This window comes from Stenella coeruleoalba (assembly GCF_951394435.1).
Source record: "Stenella coeruleoalba genome assembly, chromosome: 7".
In the NCBI taxonomy this organism is placed as follows: Eukaryota; Metazoa; Chordata; class Mammalia; order Artiodactyla; family Delphinidae; genus Stenella; species Stenella coeruleoalba.
The window spans coordinates 27,645,507-27,665,875 of NC_137153.1; the positions used below are offsets into that span (position 1 = coordinate 27,645,507).

Sequence of the window (20,369 nt, forward strand, 5' to 3'; positions counted from 1 at the left end):
CCCGGTCCCGGCCCCCAGCTGCCCGCGCGCCCCGCCCGCCGCAGGCGTGTCCCTCCGGCAGGGGGCGCCGGCGCCGACCTCGCTCTGCCCATCGGGGCGGGCGAGCCTGGGACCCTGCCTCCCTGCTCGCCCGCGCCCGCCCCCCGCGCTTGTCCAGGCGGCCGGAGCCGAGAGGCGCATCCCGGCCGGGAGAGGAGGAGGACCACGAGTTGCTCGAAAGGGACCAACTCGCAAAGTGCCCAGGAGAAAGGGCAGCGGACGCGCGGCCGACAGGGGTGGTGGCGCCCGGACCCCGCGCCGCGCCGGTCCCAGCGCCCCGGCCCCTACGGCCCGCGGCATGGCCCGGGGCTTGGCGCTGCCGTTGCTGTGCGTCCCATCCGTCTGGGCGGCCGCCGCTCTCCTGCTCTGCGTGTCCGGGACCTCAGGTAGGACCAGCCGGTCCGCGCCTGCCCTGGCGCACCTCCTCCGTGCGCGAGTACGGGGCTCGCGGCTCGTGCGTGTTTCCCTTCCTTCGTGATTCTGCCCTGGCCGCCGCGCCGGCGCCGCTGCTCCCGAGAGAGGGGCGCCTGACTGGGCCCCTCCGCACCCGCCTCGGCCCCGTTCCCCTGCCCGCGCCCCGCCGCGCGAGGCTGCTTTCAATAAGGCGCGCTCTGGGGACGGCTAAGTGTTTCCAGAGGCCGGGGCGGGCGGCGCCGGCGCCCGCGGGGAGCCCCTAGCCGGGGGTTTATGAGGGTCGTGAGTGTGAATGCGGCCGGGCCCCGGGTCCGCAGACGTGTCCGAGGTTCTCAGCACCTTGACTCGGCCCTGCTCCCCGAGGTTCCCTTCCAGGGCTCCTGGCCCGCGGCGCCCCCCTCTGCGCCGAGGTCTCCCCAGGGCGGGCGCCGCGGTGGGACGAGGCTCGGGGAAGGGGGCTCCCTATCCCCGCCGCTTGGTTGAAAGGGGATTTGGCTTCCCTTTTGTTGGCCCCTCACCCCCTCCCCCACCGCCGGGAGGTGGCCGAAGCGGCATTTCCTGTGCCTGGGGTCCCCGGGCGGCCTTTCGGCTGATGGGGACCTGGCCTCCTTCGGGCAGGCTGGAGGGGCGGGCCCGGCTCCCGGGTTGCGTTTTCCTCGAGGGTCGAGCGATCTTGGGCGGCGTGGACCCCGGGGCGCCCAAGAGCTGCCGCCAGGTTCTGGGGGAACCTGGGGGGACCGGCCTAGGGGGCCAAGCCGTCCCGATCCCCGGGGCACCCCTGGCCTGCACCCCTCGCCAGATTCCCGCACGCTGCCGCGGCGGGGGAAGGCGGCGGGGCCTCCAGGTTTGGAGGCTGAGGGGGTTCGCCTCACGTCCCAGAAATCCGTGAGCCTCCCCTTACACGTGAGTGGGTCTCAGTGTCTCCACTCCACGCATTGCTTCCTCCCCCCCACCCCCCGCTCCATTTCTGCAGGAAGGTGAGAGTTAGGCAACAGGCGCGAGAAGGGGGCTCAGCTCTTCTCGTATCCTGCTGCCAGCTGCGCGCTCCAGGGACCAGTCCTCAGATTTAGGAATGCTGGGCAGCCTTTCCTGGGGGGCGTTTGGGTTTAAGCAAGGGCCGATTACGTCACACATCCCTTGTTACTTGATTTGGGAAAGGGGTTTGCATTTATGTCGCTGCTCCTTAAAGCATAAGCCGCTCAGGGTGCAATGTGCAATGATAGGTAAACCAGACCTTCTAAGTCAGTCTTTGGGGTTTTAACAACATCCCTGTGGATTTCTGAACCCCTCACCCCGCTAGAATCCCTCTCGCCTTTCGAGTCTGGGGATGCATTTGCTGCGCTGTGGGAGGGGAAAGAGGGGGCTTATCCTGGCGACTCGACGTGCTTTTGCACAGCGTTTGCGTGGTGGCCTCGTGGGGGTTAATTGCCCTGCAAAAGCCTACCTCGTAAACTTATGCCTGGCGGCGGTTTAAGTTGCATTTGTCAGGGAAGAGTTGGAGGTGGGTGATGTGAGAAAAGGTGATGGGTCTGTTGCTTAAATAAAGGTTGTAAGAAGACTGGAAAGACTGCTCGCATTTTAAAAGCGCAGAGTAGTTTAAACATTGCCGTCGTTTACAGTCGAGTTTAAGAAATCTCTGAGGAACGAAGCCATCCAATATCATTTTCATTAATTTTTGAACCCTGTGTGGAGGTAATTTTCTTTTTCCAGTAAAATAATAGTAATCTCTATAGGGGAGGGAGTAGGGAAGCTGTTTATAATTCTTTTCCTTCTGGAATGCTAGGCTAGCTGGAAATTCAAAGAATATGATCATATTCAAAACTATGAATACAATTTTATGATTACAGGAGATTCGAGTGTTTGGCATCTTTTCTGCTGTAAAGAAGAATCCCTGTAATTTGAGTGTATTTTATACACAAAACATAAGTTACTATGTAAAAACATGGAAAAGTTATTCTAAAAGGATTTATAAGTTCTACATTTTTATAGAAGACTCTGTTCCTTAACGAGACAAATACCTGATTTGGGACCGTGTGCCCCGCCTGAGTAGGTTAGGCTGGGAGTTTTGGGGTCCCCCACCCCAATTTTGACAGTGCAGTGTTTACTTCTGGCCCAGATCCCTGGAGTGATGGTGGTAATAAATAATGATAGTGATCCATTTGGAAGTAAGTAAATGAAAACATCTTGAATAAGAAGACTTTATGGAAAAAGAAAAGTTTTTATATACTCTATAGTAAGGAAGCATGTTTTTCTTATTATGGCTGTGTACTAAGCAAAGAAGAATCACACATTTGAAAATTTTCAATGTTTAACAGTGAGAGCAAGTTTAACCCTCACGTCTACTTGATAAAAATGCCATCTGGAGAAAATGACCACCACTGACCCTGTGTAACGTTCCTGTGAGCTGCTGTGCTAAACTGTTTATAAAAATGGCGTTAGGTGACCGAGGGGCTCTAGTCAGTGAGGCTGAACTCTTGATTAGTAAAGCAAGTCATAGTTAGAAAACTTAACAAGAAATCTGCTTAATATTTTGCAAGCAGAAAAGCAACATGGGTTTAAAATGGTGCGTTTACCAAGAGTAGTTTTTGGTGAGTGATCTGCAGATTTACGAGGCAATGTGAAATAACATTTGTATTATTATTGCTAAACCGTTTTTGTATTGTTTGGTCAAAATACCGCCGTAATTATTGCTTGTATGTCAGTCTCTGTTATGGTGTGATTTGTAGTGAATTACTTGTTCCCTGAGAACGTTTTGTCTCTTTAGCCTCGGTTTAACCTCTGAGACATTTAAGCCTGGCAGAGTTTGGGTTTAATGCCTATCCTTTGGAATCTTTTTCTGAGATCAATGGGATAGAAATGCCGGAGTAGGGGAACAGCCCGTCTGACAGGTAGGGAAGATTAATCCCCTAAAGGGGGATTTCTAAAGCAAGGTTTCAGCCAGAGAAGTGGCGCTCCTTTAAAATGCATTCCACGGGAGGCCAGGATGTGGAAAGTTATCATTATCATTGAAATGGAAACTGGGTGTGAAAGCCTTGGCCTCCCTAATCTTCAGAACTCTTGACTACTCTGATTAAAAAGTGTAGGAAATTTGTGTACTCTGTAACTCTTTTCCCAGGGAGAGCTGTAATTATACAATTCCAAGTTGTCAGGGAAAAGAAAGTGGGCTACTGTTATCTGAACCCATCTTCTAAAATGCTCGTTGATGTCAGGGGCCTTTTGGTGTTTATCTCGTCCATTCCCTGGGAACCTGGAGGGGAACCGGCAGCATCCTGTGCTTACCACCTGGAGAAGGGCTGGGCTGCGGACCTTTGGGTTTACCCTGCTGTGCCCTACGGGGAGCTCCCTATGGGCTGTGACATATTTCTGTTCATGGTGAAGAAAGTTGTCATTCAGATATTTTCTTCTTTGGGGACCTGTGGTGACTGCCAGGTGGACTCCATGAATACCATACGTGGAAGGTGTCAAAAGCAGAGTAACCAGGGGGGATTTGCTTTGCAGAGGAAGCGTTACCGGTTAAGTCTGGATTTTCCATGGCCAATAGTAGTTTCGTGAAAGGACAGTTGGGCTGAAAGGACTGGTTTTGAAAACATCGCTTCTCAGTGACTCTGGGTTCTTTGGTTTTGTATTGTTGGACTGCATCACTGTAACAGAAACACTAGGAGTTCGGTGGGTAGTGCGGGCTTCTTGAGTTTTGAAGTAAAAATCTAAGCAACAAGAGTAGCTCTGGCTCACTAATTATGGCTGCAACTGGCTGGGGTTTGTACCAGCCTCCTTTTTCTAGTATGTATTTATTTGGTTTTGCCGAGGAGCTTGCCAAGTTGGAAATGAGGGTGGGACAGCTCTGCTTGCATGTGCTGTTGTCTAAAATACGTCTGGGGTGTGATCTGTTTAAAATCATATTAGCAGAGTGGCCAAGGAATTGTTGAACATTAGGAAGGCTTTTCAAAAATAAGGAATTGTGTCGGTGTGGTTTGTGTTATTTTGGGGATTTCTGGTTTTTTTTTTTTTTTCCCTCAAGTTCTATCTCTGAAAGAACCAAAAAAAAAAATCAAAAGCCAAAGGGAAGGAAATAATTACAGAAAAATTTAGCCTAATTAGACTAAGTGGCTTGTCCTCCAGAAAGTCTTAAGTTCCAGTGGGATGTGGTGTGTGTGTCTTTAATTGTCACTGGAATGAGCTTCAGTAAGCACTCTGTCACTTTTGAGATGTTATCCGGGGAGAATGTGGCTGCTTCTTCAAATCCTCCTGGAGTGGGGGAGGGTTTTCCCCAAGTCCCCAAAGCTGCCAGCCTAATAGTTTCCACACACCCAGTGCCCTCCTGGAGGGCTAGTTAACCCAGCGCGCACTTAAATGACAGAAATCCTCATGGTAGACTTGTGCTGTGGAGTATAGTAGCCGCTAGGCACATGCAGCTATCTAGGTTAAAATTAATTAAACTGAACTGAACCGAAAGATTCATTTCCTCCACCACACCAGCTGCATTTCAGTGGCCGCGTGTGGCGGCGGCTCAGATGGCCCAGGTACGTAGAGGACATTTCCAGCATTGCAGGAAGCTCTGTGGGCCACTCTCCTGTTTGTCCAGGGTCTGTGTGTTGGTCACTGTTGCTTCAGGAACAGTGTTGTGGAGTCCAGAGCCAAAGAGGAGCTTCGCCTTGTTTGCTTAGAGTTCTGTTTGTTGACTGTGGGAGATTTGAAGGCAAAAATGAAATGGATTGACTCTAATCGGTGGAACTAGAGGGCCCTGCCCCAAGAGGGGCTTAGCAGAGGTGTAATGATGACCAAGGCAGCAAAACCTTAGCGTATATGCTTGCATACTGCACAGTGCTGATATGAGGGAAATGTTAGCTTTAAAGAATTTGCATGTGAGGGGCTAAACGAGATTATGTGAACACGTGTGTGCACACTCACGTATGTGTTCGCGTGTGTTTGGGAGAGGGCACACCATGGCTTCAGTGCCATTAAAAAAGCACATGCAATGGTGATAGTGACGACTGTTTCCTCAGATTAGGCTGTCTGACGAAATGGGAGATCTTCAAGTGGTGAAAGGAAACAAATGTCACTGGAAGAAGGTTTAAAGTGCAGATTCAAAAGAATCCCAGCACAAGAAAGGCGAAGGAAACCTGCCCCGTGCCTGGCACATTGGGGGCATGCAAAAGCAGTTTCCCACGTGGGGAACGAAATCACAGTAGGGGAGGAAGAGGGAATGGGGAGATGACATCTGAGGCCATACTTATGGACGAATTCACAGTCCAATCTGAACTGAGTCTTACATGCATCAGATATGATTTGCCAAAGACTTCCTGGAGCAAGCATATCTGTGATAACGCCTGTTAGCGGCCAACCCTCGCAAGATCTTCTCCTTTACCTCTGGTAACCCGCCATGTGGGATGTGGTGGAATGTGTTTGTGGAATGTGTTTGCAGACCGGAAAGGGCTGAGAGAGGAGGGCAGATGTGGGAAGAGGCAGTAGGAACCAAGAGCAGCCAGAGCACCGTCCACAGAGAAGGGGAAATCGTGTGGAGTCAAGAGTCTGAGGATCTTAGCTCCCAGGCAAATGCAGGATGTGATGCGATAAGCAGGGCAAGGCATGGCGAGCTGCAGCCACGTTTTTGGAGGATAATTTGGCAGCAGCCGGGGGTGGGGGTGGGAAAGCTAAGAGGGTAGTGGTTGCACCCAAGAAAGGAGGTGCATGAAGAATCAAGGGGCTTGGTCTTGGATTTGTTGGGGGAATTCCCAGGAATTCCTGGGAGGAGCATCCTGGGAGAAAACTGATGCAGAAGGGAAAGTTCAGTCATTCCTTAGGGGTCTGGAGCAGGGATGCACACAACATTTTGGCTCCTGGAAGACAATGGGCATTGGGAAGGAGAATGAGTAGGATTTGTGGGATGATGAGGAATTGAGTGAGGACTTAAGAGTTCCATCTAAAATAGGGAGCAGCCCACAAATGAATGGCAAGACGGGTGTAGGAAGGGAGTGAGGGGTCACAGGCTGAGAATGCTTTTAGGCACAACCTCTGGGTCATATTCAGTTAAGTGCCCACCTTGCTGTCCTTTTGTAGGACGTTATTTTATGTTTTCAACTCTTATAGAACATTTGGAAATAACATATGGAAATTGGGAATTTTCCTCCCAACAGTGAAATAACTCCCAGGTCACCATAGTCTTTGTATAACATTGGATACGTTTCTAGAGGAGCTTAAAGTCTACAGGAAGAGTGGTGACAAGGGGGGGCTCTGTCTTAAGTGAACATGAGATGTGGAGGGAGGGCAGGAGTGGAGGGACTGGCTGGTTGTGCATCTGCTTATTTTGCAAAAAGAAACACGGAAAGGGGAAACCATAAAGTGACACCTCAGATCTTTTCTTAATTAAGGGAAAATATGCATAAAAGAGACCTTTTAAGCCATTTTTAAGTGTACAGTTCACTAGCATTAAGTATCTTCACACTGTTGTGCCACCGTTGCTACCATCCATCTCCAGAACTGTTTTCATTCCCCAGACTGAAACTCTGCCCCCATTCAACAACAACTCCCCATTCCCTCTTCCAGCCCTGGCAGTCACCATTCTACTTTCCATCTCTATGAATTTGACTATTATAGTATCTCAAATAAATGGAATTATATTATTTGTCCTTTTGTAACTGTCTTCTTTCACTTAACATAGTCTTTTCAAGGTTCATCTGTATTGTAACATGTGTTACTACTTTTTTTAAGGCTGAATAATACTCCATTACACACACACGTGTGCATACATACCATGCATGTACCACATTCTGTTTTTCAGCTTTTTCTGTCTTTCAGTGGACATTTGGGTTGTTTCCTCCTTTTGGCTCTTGTGAATAGTGCTGTTATGAACATGGTACACAGATATCTGTTCAAGTCCTTGCTTTCAGTTCTTTTGGATGTACACCCAGAAGTGGAATTGCTGGATCATATGGTCGTTCTATGTTTAACTTTTTGGGTAACCGCCATACTGTCAACATTTGTTATTTTCTGTTTTATTGATAACAGTCATCAAAATGAGTGTGAAGTGGTTTTAATCTCATTGTGGTTTTGATTTGCATTTTTCTAATGATTAGTGACGTTGAGCATTTTTTCATGTCATTTGTATACATTTCATGGCCATTTGTATATCTTCTTTGAATATGTCTGTTCAAATCCTTTGCTCATTTCTTAATCATATTGTTTGGGTTGTCTTGGTTGAGTTGTAGGAGTTCTATGTGTTCTAGATATTAACTCCTTATCAGATATATGATTTACACATATTTTCTTCCATTCTGTGGGTTGCTTTTACACTCTGTTGATAATGTCTTTTGATGCACAAAAGTTTTTAATTTTAATGAATCAATTTATGTTTTCTTTTTTTTTTTTGGTTTTACCTGTGGTTTTGGTGTCATATCCAGGAAATCATTGCTAAGGTCAATGTCATGAAGCTTTTCCACTATGCTTTTTTTCTGAAAGTTTTTAGTTTTAGCTTTTTTTAGGTCCTTGATCCATTTGGAGTTAATTTTTATAGATGGTGTAAGGTAAGGGTCCAGCTTCATTATTTTGAATGTAGACATACAGTTTTCCCAGCACCCTTTGTTGAAAAGTTTGTTCTTTATTCATTGAATAGTCTTGGCATCCTTGTCATTTGCTACATATGTAGAGTTTATTTCTGGGCTCTCTATTCCATTGGTCTATGTGTCTGCTCTTAAGCCAGTGTTTTGATTATTGCAGCTTTGTAGTATGTTTTGAGATCAGGAAGTATGAGTGTTCCAACTTTGTTTTTTGAGATCAGGAAGTATGAGTGTTCCAACTTCGTTTTCTTTTTCTAGACTGTTTTGGCTATTTGGGATCCCTTGACATTCCATATGAATTTTAGGATAGATTTTCTATTTCTACAAAAAGCGTCACTGGGATTTTGATAAAGATTGCACTGAATCTGTACATTGCTTTGGATGGTACGGACCTCTTAACAAGTCTTCTAGTCCACAAACACAGGCTGTCTTTCCTTTTATTTAGATGTTCTTTAATTTCTCTCAACAATTTTTCAGTGTACAAGTCTTTTATCCACTTGATTGAATTTATTCTTAGTATTTTATTCTTTTTGATGCTTTGTGGATGGAAATGCTTTCTTAATTTCATTTTTGGATTGATTTTTTTTAGTGTATAATAGTGCAGCTGATTTTTGCCTGTTGATTTTGTATCCTGCAAATTAGTTTAATTAGTTCAAATAGATTAGTTTAAATAGTTTAATTAGCTTAAATTAGTTTAAATAGTTTAATTAGCTCAAATTAGCTCAAATAGAATTTTTGTGTATCTGTATGTAGGATCATGCCATCTGTGAACAGAGATAATTTTACTTCTTTCTTTCCAACTTTGGATGCCTTTATTTCTTTTTAAATTTTTGTCTAATTGCTCTATCTAGAACTTCCAATATTATATTTAATAGAAGTGGTGAAAGCAGACATCCTTGTCTTGTTCCTGATCTTAGAGAAAAAGCTTTCAGTTTTTCACCATTGAGTATGAAGTTAGCTGTAGGCTTATCATATATGGCCCTTACTATGTTAAGATAGTTTCTTTCCATTCTTAGTTCATTCTGACATATTTTTGTATGAACATGTTAATGTTCTACATGTTCAAAAAATAAAATTAAATCACTGAAAATGGCAGGAAACTAAAGCTGAATACAAACAAGTAAGTCCAACTATAAAAGAAACCTGTTGGGTGGGCCAAGAAGTGCCTTCGGTTTTTTAAGTAAAAATAAAGGACACATTTTTCATTTTCACCAAGAACTTTATTGAACAGCACATTCACCCGTTTGTTCCACTACCTTCTGCCATTTTTCAGGCAACTTCATAATTCCATCTTCCCAAAACTTTTTATCTTTTTGAGCAAAGAACTGTTCCAGGTGCCTTTTACAGCCTTCCAGGGAATTGAAATTTTTTCCATTAAGAGAACTTTGTAAAGACTGAAATAAATGGAAATCCAAAGGTGCAATGTCTGATGAATACAGCAGATGAATCAAAACTTCCAGCCAAGCTGTAACAGTTTTTGCCTGGTCATCAAAGAAACATGGGGTCTTACATTATCCTGATGGAAAATTTTTTTTTTTTTTGACTAATTCTGGATGCTTTTCGTGGAGTGCCACTTTCAGTTGGTCTGATTGGGAGCAGTACTTGTTGGAATTAATCGTTTGGTTTTCCGGAAGGAGCTCATAATAGAGGACTCCCTTCCAATCCCACCAGAAACACAACATCACCTTCTTTGGATGAAGACTGGCCTTTGGTGTGGTTGGTGGTGGTTCATTTCTCTTGCCTCATGATCTCTTCTGTTCCATGTTGTTGTACAGTATGTACTTTTCATCGCCTGTCACAATTTGTTTCAAAAACAGAACATTTTCATTACGTTTAAGTAGAGAATCGCATGGGGAAATACGGTCAAGAAGGTTTTTTTCACTTAACTTATGTGGAACACAAACATCAAAGTGATTCACATAACCAAGCTGGTGCAAATGATTTTCAATGCCGGATTTGGATATTTTGAGTATGTTGGCTATTTCCCGAGTGGTATAACATTCATTGTTCTCAGTTTATGTCTCGATTTGGTCACCATCAACTTCAGCTGGTCCAGTTGACTGTGGAGCATTGTCCAGCGAGAAATCTGCAGCACGAAACTTCGCAAACCACTTTTGACACATTCGATCAGTCACAGCACCTTCTCCATACACTTCACAAATCTTTTTTTGCATTTCAGTTGCATTTTTACCTTTCTTGAAATAATAAAGCAGGGACTTCCCTGGTGGTCCAGTGGTAAAAAATCCACCTTTCAATGCAGGGGACACGGGTTCCATCCCTGGTCGGGGAACTAATATCCCACATGCTGCGGGGCAACTAAGCATGCTTACCACAACTACTGAGCTCGCACACGTCAACTAGAGAGCCCGTGTGCCACAGACTACAGAGCCTATGTGCTCTGGAGCCTGTGCCACAACTAGAGAAGAGAAAACCCGCACGCCACAGCTAGAGAGAAGCCTGTACGCCTCAATGAAGATCCCACGTGCTGAAAGGAAGATAGGGCCAGGATAGGTAAAAATATAAGATGAGCCAGGAGCGTAATCTTATGATAGAAAGTGAACAGAAACAATGGGAACATATCAAATGTACAGTTGCCAGCTTGGAGGCGTTCCAGCGGTCAAATCTCCAACAGGTTAAGCGTCAAATAAATAAGGACAAGCAGGGATTATACGTGGAACAAAATAGGAATCTATGATTCAACACCGATAAGTAAATAAGTACAATTGCCCCTCTGTATCTGTGGATTCTGCATCCTCGAATTCAACCAACCATGGATCAAAAATATTTAAAAAATTCTAGAAAGTTCCAAAAAGCAGAACCTGCATTTTCTGCACACTGGCAACTATTTACATAGCATTTACATTGTATTTACAGCCTTTTACATAACATCTGCATTGTATCAGTTGTTATAAGTCATCTAGACATGATGTAAAGTATACGGGAGGATGTGTGTGTAGGTAATATGCAAATCCTACTGCCATTTTATATAAAGGACTTGAGCATCCTTGGATTTTGGTATTTGCAGGGGGTTGGGGGTAGTGGGGTGGCCCTGGAACAATCCCCCACAGATACTGAGAGACAACTATATAGTTAAATACATGCATTATTTTCCTAGGGCCGCTGTAATAAAGTACTACAAACTGGGTGACTTAAAACAACAAAAATTGTTTTTCTCACAGTTTTGGAGCCTGCAAGTCCAAAATCAAGGTGTCAGCAGTCCATGCTCCCTCCGAAGGCCCTGAGGGAGAATCCTTTTTTCCCTCTTTCAGTTCCTGGTGGCTCCCATTGTCCCTTGGCTGTGGCAGCATCACTCCAATCTCTACACCATCTTCACATGCCCTTCTTTCCTAGATGTCTCTCTGTGTCCATTCCTCTTCTTAAAGAAGGGACAGCAGTTATTGGATTTAGGCCCACTTTAAATCCAGGATGATTTCATCTTGAGATCCTTAACTCATTACTTCTGCAAAAACTATTTTCAAATAAGGTCACATTTGAAGTTTTGGATGGATATGAATTTTGGGGGACACTATTTAACCCACTACATTACATAAATGAACAGAATAGAGAGGGAACAGAGGGTACTTCCATACAGTAAAATGCAGGCTAATAAAATTGAGATGACTTTAAAAAATTATGATTTGCAGCAATAATTGTGCAAATTGATTTGGGCGATGAATGTTGAATGCAATTAAATGGGGCCATGTTTGATGGGGAGCAGGGAATGTCCATGGCTCAGAGTATTTCCCCACAGAGCCTTTATTTGCAAGGGGACAATTAGCAGCTACAGACTGGAGAAAGCAGACGTCATCTAACTCTGTGACCAAGGCTTACATCACCACTGTGGGCAGGTGGACATAGTCCTTCCAACAAGGGCATTGATTAGCCTGCATTCCAGCTGGGGATGCAGAACCTGAGTCTCATGGTGACAAAAACCAGCAAGCCCGGGCTTCCCTGGTGGCGCAGTGGTTGAGAATCTGCCTGCTAATGCAGGGGACACGGGTTCGAGCCCTGGTCTGGGAGGATCCCACATGCCGCGGAGTAACTAGGCCCGTGAGCCATGGCCGCTGAGCCTGCGCGTCTGGAGCTTGTGCTCCGCAACAAGAGAGGCGGCGATGGTGAGAGGCCCGCGCACCACGATGAAGAGTGGCCCCCGCTTGCCACAACTAGATAAGGCCCTCACACAGAAACGACAACGCAACACAGCAAAAATAAATAAATTAATTAATAAACTCCTACCCCCCAACATCAAAAAAAAAGAAAGAAAAGTTAACTCTACAGGCAAGAAAAACCAATCCTTCCTCAAAAAAAAAAAAAAAAAAAAAAACCCCAGCAAGCCCAAATGGAGGGGCATTTTATTAAACAACTGGCCTATAGTAGAAAACCTCAGTGTCGTGAAGGGAAAAAAACAGCCAAGAAACAGGTCCAGCTTAAAGGAGACGACAGGAGGAGACAAGTAAATGCAGAGTGTGATTCTGGACAGGACTGGGTTAGAGTGAAAACTGATGTGCACATCATTGGAACCTCTGATGAAATTGGAATATGGAGGTAAAGTATTTAAAAGTGTTGTCAAAGTTCACTTTCCTGAGTTTGTCAATTTACGGAGATACCGTAAGAGGACATCTTTGGTCTTAGGAAGTATGTACTCAGTGTTAAGGGGTAAAAAGCATGATGTCTGCAACCTACTCTCAGACAGTTCAGAATAAAAAAACAGTGTGACTATGGAGACAGAAAAGTGAAGTATATGGGTGAAATGTGAAAAATAAGTGAATCTGGGTAATGAGTATGGAGCAGTTTCATGTATGAATCTTCCAACTTTTAGGTAAATTTGAAATTATTTCAAAATAAAGGACTAAAATCATGTTAATTGATACAAATGTATGACTGTAGCCAGTGGAATCAACAATAGAGTTGAGCATATTCTCTTAAGAGAAAGACTCAAATAGTTATAATTTTATGGGAAATGGTGTCAGACCTCATCCAGGGATGGGGCAGGGCAGGTTCCATGTGCCTTTCAGGCCAGACAGAGTTTCATCAAGGAATGAAGACAATTATAGGACAGATGAGGGGGTCTGTATCCAGAATACATAAAGAAGTCATAAATAAAGAAAGTAAATGTTCCAGTTAAAAGAGGGACACAGAGTACAGCAGGCAGTTTGCAGAAAAACAAATACAAACAGCCCAAAACTTAAGAGTTTGGCCTTAGGATTCAAGAAAATGCAAATTATGAGGCAGTTATCCCAATGTTCTTCTGACTGAGCTTTGCCTGAAGTCAGAAGTGGGTATTAAGTAGCAGGTTAGTAATGATGCGGGGAGGGTGGGTGGCACAGTGGTGTGTAAGCTACCACTTTGAGGGCTGTGTGACATTTAAAATACACATATTCTGTGGTCTGCTCTAAAAAAATACATGCATGCCTGAGAGGCATCCTGTTCACAGCTCCACCATTTCTAATAGTGAAAGTTGGAAATATCAACATGCCTTTTAATGGGAGCCAAATAATCGAACCGGCACCATGTCTTAATTGTGGATTATTGTACAGTGGCTAAAATGAAGATGGAAATCTGTGGATGTCAACGGAGGGAGAGTTCAAAGCAAGATTCTGGATAAGGAGAAAATCAAGTTGCACAGGGATATGTGCTGCATGGGATTGATCTAAAAATCCCACCTCCCTCCCCCATTTCTGCGGATATAACGGTCTCTAGAATAAGGTCTCCAATCTACACGTCAGACTGACAACAGTGGTTACCCTGGGAGAGATGGGAAGACATAGGAATCTTCAGGATCTTTGATTCCATCATATCTCCTGTGCTAGGGATTACTTTACTGGATCCTGTCTTTTAGCTCCTGGGGGATGACATTTATGTCTACACATTAACATACATTAGCAGGAACTGTTACACAATGACCTCCTCCCTCCCATCATCTTTCCCTTTGCTTTGTGAAAAGTTCTTGTCCAGCTCTGGCCAGAGGGGAAGGTGAAGGGAAAACATGGAAAGTCAGTTTGTTGAGGACATTGTGGAAGTTCGTAGGTAATTCATAAGCTCTTCAGGGGTGCATGTTGATCTTTGGGGTGTTCTATGAGCGGGTAAAGAAATGGAAGTTTGGGGATGCAGGAAACTCACGTCAGTTAGTTCTCTGAGTTGTCAGATTCTCTTGGCTTTACAAATATTTGATCCAAATTCCATCCTGAACATATTTAACGGTTTTAGAGCTGTCACGAAGAATACCCCTAAGGTCGCTTCATACCAGCCCCGTGGTGTGTCAGTGGGCATCTTTGGGTCGCTTGTTTTGGTGCAGATAGGAGCAGCCGTCTCTGTTTAAGCCTAGAATCCTGAGTTTGCTCCGAGCGCTGCTGAAATACTTTTCCTTTGTGTAAATGCCCACAAGAGTCAGAATTTTCTTGATATTCTGAAACTAAAGCAAAACACAAGAAATATAAAAGGACGTTGAGGTAGGAATATGATTGGAGCTGTCTTTCAAAATGTACAGTTTCAAGTTTTTATGGCTATTAAGATGAAGTTCGTTGCTTTCACTTAATGACTGTATTATAAAGAGAATAGTATACAGTTACAGGTTGAATAGCGTTTCCCCCCCAAAGATACAGTGTTGGAGTCCTAACCCCCAGTACTTCAGAATGTGACCTTATTTGGAGATAGGGTCTTTACAGAGGTAACCAAGTTAAATTGAGGTCATTAGGGTGGGCCCTAATCCAATATGACTGGTATCCTTATAAAAAGAGGAAATTTGGACACAGCCCTACGTACACAGAGGGAAGACCATGTGAGGACACAGGCAGAAGGTGGCTGTCTGCAAGCCAAGGAGAGAGCCCTCAGGAGAAACAACCCTGCCCGCACCTTGATCTTAGACTTCCAGCCTCCAGAACTGTGGGAAGATGAATGTCTGTAGTTTAAGCCCCCTAGCCTGTGGTGCTTTGTTAAGGCAGGCTGAGCTGACTCATACATACACATCTGCACGTACCTGCGTGCTAATCAAGTACGGCTTTCTATTGATTTTCTTTTCGGAGCATCTGCATTGGAATTTATTTGATAAAAATGTTCCACTGCTAACGGACACTCCTGTCAATGAGCCCATCGCGCCTGGGGTGGTAGCTAACTGGCTTGACCCCACAACTGGTTAGTATTGTGGTCAGGGGTCAGTGTTACCAGGCCCAGCATGGACTGCAGTCAGGGTGCCTGTCTATGCCTATGGCCTGACTCAGGCGAGTCCCTTGGCATCAGAGGGCAAGTCCTGGAAAGCTTGTTGTCTGGGGCTGCTGCTCTGGACAGCGCTGCGGCCAGGCCTGTGTGGCCTCTGGAGCACCTCTGTGTAACCAGCCCTGTGTCCAGGCCTGCTCTGTGGACGTCACTGGTCCCCTTCACCTTCCTCCAGCTGCTGGCCTGGCTGTCAAGAGAGGCTTTAATGGGGACCTCCCGGAGGTCAGAGCAGAGAGAGGTGGCCCGTTGAGGCCCTGAGATCCCAGGCACCCATCCTTTGTTTCCCTTGGGGGAACCTGGGTAACAGTGAAAACAAAATTCATCAAAAGCATACATCCTCAGGCACCGGGATGGTGTGGCTGTCAGCATGGGTGATTTATCTGGCCTGGAAGCCTTTGAAGCAGGAGGTGATTGGACTCCCTGAAGGCTGGCCCCGTGGGAAGGGCCTGGAAGTGCCAAATGGAGAGGAAGGAGCAAGTGGGTCCAGAGGGCTGGTGAGGGAGGGAGCCCTTGGAAGTGTATTTCTCTGTCCTTCGGATCAGAGGCTCCTTCCTTCACCCTTGTCCTGTTCCAGAGCACAGGGGTAGCTCTGGAGGCTGCAGGAAGATCCTGTGGACAGAAAAAAGCGTTGACTTTGTGCTGGCCCTAAACTCTGAAAACTTTGCCAAGGGGGACCCCCAGGCTGCTCCCCAGTAGCTTTTTGGAGACCTCAGACAGGGGCGCAGCGGGACGAGGCCAGCTGCTTCCCGGAGAGGCACCTGGTATAGGCACCGTTGGGTGTTAGAGAGCGGGGGGCACGCATGGAGCTGTGCAGAGGATGAGAGTTAGCAATGAGCACACGTAGGGGTGTCAGCCTGCACCAAGTGGCTGCTGGGGCTTCTGACCGGAAGGCAGCTTTATAAGAAGGAGCCCAGAGGATGCCTTCTTGAATGGAAACAAGAGGTGTAATTCTGATATAACCTTCTGATTGTATCAGTAATGGTCAAGCACATAATTGTTTCATTGTGAAGATTCAGCTAACTTTTTTGACATGTACATACTAGGTTTCCTTCACTATTTGCTAACTTCAGTATGTCTTTCTCATTTTATTTTAGAAGAAGGAAAATCCTTTGTTTAGCAAGGCAGAGAGAGCCCAGGCACAATTAACCTCTAATTAGTGAAGCGTTTTCAGAGTTCAGATAAGGTTCACCTACTTTTTTTTTTTTTTTTTGGCTGCTCTAAACTTTGAGCCCATTTATTTTCTTTCTCTAAAAAAAAAATAATAATTAAGAAAAAACCCCAAGATAGTCACGTTTCTTCTAGTTGACTAACCACAAATTTCTATGGGGTCTAAAAGCCAAGCTGATTCAAAACAAAACAAAGGGAAAGAGGGAAAGCCAAGTATGGGTATAAGTAGATCTGCCTGGGATTAAGTTTTTAAAAATGCTCTTTATAATTCCTTTTTTCCCCATCGGTGGAATGGGGCCTGCCCTGAGTTTTGGGTGTGTGTGGGGCGTGGGTTGTCCTCATGATACTGAGGGAACTTTGGCTTCGGCCCAATTGTCTTTTTATAATTGAAGGTATTTATTCAAAAAATTACTATGTGAAAACTCCCACAAAACAATACTATATACTTTCTATCTTTTCTGTGAGCAAATACTTATAAGAGGGCCCTCCTGGCACTTGGGTGTGATTCAAAGGGACTTCATGTAGCTTCCTCTGGGTTGTTTTCATTTTATTATTATTTTTTACATTAAACATTTTTCAATTGGCCCCACCGCGCCACGCCGCGTGGCTTGTGGGGATCTTAGCTCCCGGGCCAGGGATGGAACCCGGACCCCTGCAGAGGAAGTGTGGAGTCCTAACCACCGGACTTCCAGGGAATTACCTATTTTCATTTTAAATCAGGGGAATGCATTTATTCCTTGATTAAGTAATAATCACGAAAAACAAAAAACCCAGTAACAAATGCTTATGGCTTGAAAAACAAAACTGAGAAGGTGTAAAATGAGAAGAGCCTGTCACTTCTCACCCTACCCCTGCCACTCTCTCCCCTGCAAAGGTCCCAGATAATCTCAGCCCACAGTCTTTGTACTTCTTTCCAGACATTTCCTAGGCTCATGTGCTTGTCGGTGCATCTCTCTTGTTAATTTTTTTTTAAAATTGTGGTAAAAGGCACATAACATGAAAGTAAGCATTTTGAAGTGCACAATTCAGTAGCATTTTGTACATTCACTTTATTGTGCAATCATCACCCATATCTAGTTCCAGAACACTTCCATCACCCCCTACTTTAGCAGTGACGCCTCACTCCCCTCCCTCAGTCTCTTGTAACCATTACTCTACTTACTGTCTCTCTGGATTTACCTATTCTGGAAATTTCATATAAACAGAATCATACATGCTGTGGCTTTGTATCTGGCTTCTTTCACTGAGCATAATGTTTCCAAGGCTCATCCTTGTCGTAGCATCCTTGATTTATATATATATATATATATATATATATATATATATATATATATATATATATATATATATTTAACATCTTTATTGGAGTATAATTGCTTTACAATGAATTTGTTTTTATATACAATGAAATTATACCATGCATACTGAACTGAGGTTTGGTGTTTTCACATAACAATAGTTCTTACAAATCTTTCCATCTTAGCGCACGCCGTGCACCTCATTTTTAAAAATCTTTGCTAATATCTGTCATTTGGATACACATCATTAATTTCACTGGTCTCCTATGGATGGATACTTCTGATTTTTAGCTATTACAGAAAACAGTGCTGCAGGGAACATCTGTACATACATTTTTTGTTCTTCTATACTGTGTGTATCTGTAGAGTCAGTTCTCAGAAGTGAATTTTTTTTGTCCAAGGTATTGATATAGATTTTTGATAGATTCTACAAGGTTACGCTTCCAGAAGGTGGCAGCAATTTATGTGACAGCAAAAGTGTGTGAACTTCTCTGGTGTTTCCAAGCCCTGACCAACTCTGGAAATTATCAGGAATTTTAATCTTAGTAAGTCTTCAACAGAGAAATGGCATGTTAATTCTTTCTGTTGACATTTAAAAAATTGTCCATGAGGCTGAATGTTTAATAAGTCATTTATTCATTTTTTTTCTGGGAAATAAATGTTTGCTTTCTCTACTACTTTTCTACTAATTGGTCTCAATTGTTTCACTGATTTCTAAGACTATTTAGCTGTATTCCAGATCATATGAAAAGATTTTTTCTCAGGTTATCCTTTGACGTTGCTTATGATTGTTTCCATGCAGAAAGTTTTATTGAGTCAAACTAAGCTAGCTTTTATTTTATGTATTTTGAGTTTTGAGTCAGACGTTGGAATCTCTTTTCCATTCCAAGATTATTTTAAAAAATTAACCTTTTTGAGGGGGAGTTTTAGGACTTTTTTTTGGGTTAAATCTTTCATTCACATGGAATTTAGATCCAACTTTAGTTGTTCTCCTCAGGAAAATGAGTTGCCCTGAACTCCTTTATTGAATAATCTGTTCCTTTTCAATTACTGGAAAAGCAGCCCTTTTTTTGGTATTATAAATTCCATGTTTGTTTGGTGTTATTTCCGGATCATTCAGTGTCTGTCCTGCTTTTAATTAATTACCATAGCTTTATAAGTTTTAATATTTAGTAGAATTAGTCTGTCCCTTTGCACATTTCCCCCAGAACTGTCCTGGCTATTCACACTTAGTTTTCTACATGAATCTTAGAACAATTAACATTGTTAATTATAAGTAAGGCAAGTTCTTAAGGGTATGAATTTTCTTATGAGTGTAGCTTTGGATACAGCTTTTAGATTGTGTTACATGTTGCATAATGTTTTAGTTGTTATTTTCCAGATAGTCTTTAATCTCAGTTTTTATTTTCTCTGTGATTCAAAAGTTAAGAAGAACATTTCATACTTCTAGGGACTCATTTTGTAGTTTCATTGCATTTTGTTTATAGAGAGTGTGGTCTACTGTATTTGGGTGTTGGGGAATTTGATGGTTTTTAATGGCTTAAAATATGGTTATTATTTGTTATGTACAGTGGGGACTTAGATGTAATCTCAGTTTAGAGCAACCTCATTGATTATGTAATTTCATTTTTCTTTATCTTTACTTACTTTTTTTTTCTTTATTTGCCTAAGGCAAAGAAGTGAATTCAGTATCCTATGCTATTATTTCTGTCTATCTCTCTAATTTTACTTCAGTTTTTGTGTTTTAGACACTGTGTTATTTGCTACATATATCATGAAAGTTCCTCATCGAGGATTGTAACCTTAATAATTTAAAAGTGTCCCTTTTGCTTTTTGCTTCTAATTAAATCATGTACATTAATATTATGTAATTTTTTTGTTCTTAATTATGGCATTTGTCTAGTAAGTCTTTGTTTCTAAAGATGTTTCTGCTTCCTCATTGTTTGGTTTTAGATAGATATTTTATTTTATTTTATTTATTTATTTTGTTTGTGGTATGTGGGCCTCTCACTGTTGTGGCCTCTCCCGTTGTGGGGCACAGGCTCCGGACACGCAGGCTCAGCGGCCATGGCTCACAGGCGTAGCCGTTCCGCGGCATGTGGGATCTTCCCTGTCCAGGGCACGAACCCGTGTCCCCTGCCTCAGCAGGCGAACTCTCAACCACTGCGCCACCAGGGAAGCCCTAGATAGATATTTTAAATATTGATATAATGGATAGCTTTATTTGGGTTTTGATTCTGATTGTTTTTTTCTTCTAGATAATAAGTGTTCCTCAGTCATATTTATTGAGATATGGCCTTAAATCTATTGCCTTTTTTGGGTTATATCTTCTACTTCTATTTCCTTTTTCTCTCCCTTTTGTTTGATTTGTTTTCTTTGACTTTTCTGTAACATAGCTATCTAAATCCAAGTTACTAGAAGGTAAAAAATAAAAAGAAGGGCAAAGATTTACCAGGAAAATATTATGAATTCTTGAACTTGAGTGATTTTACCAGTTTGTGCCCCGACAATGGCTGATCTGTTTCCATTCTTCTTGGGACCCATTGTGCAAATAAATTGTCTTCCTTTATTTCAGTTCATTTTCATCTGTTATACCTTTGAATATATTTTTTTGTTTGCTATATTCCCTGGGACAACACTCGTGGGTATATTGTGTCTCAGCTTCTGTAGTCAGCAGCTCTACCCT

The 20,369-nt window shown here is 43.6% G+C and overlaps 1 protein-coding gene across 1 annotated transcript in view; it reads left to right on the forward strand.

Annotated features, from left to right (window-relative positions):
• The first annotated feature begins 200 nt into the window (after positions 1-200).
• ROR2 (receptor tyrosine kinase like orphan receptor 2) overlaps positions 201-20,369 on the forward strand; it is a 217,994-nt gene continuing 197,825 nt past the window's right edge. Inside the window, exon 1 of the mRNA XM_079927100.1 lies at positions 201-425. Within this exon, the coding sequence (XP_079783226.1) occupies positions 338-425 (88 nt within the window). The 5' untranslated portion in view covers positions 201-337. The remainder of the gene's footprint in view (positions 426-20,369) is intronic.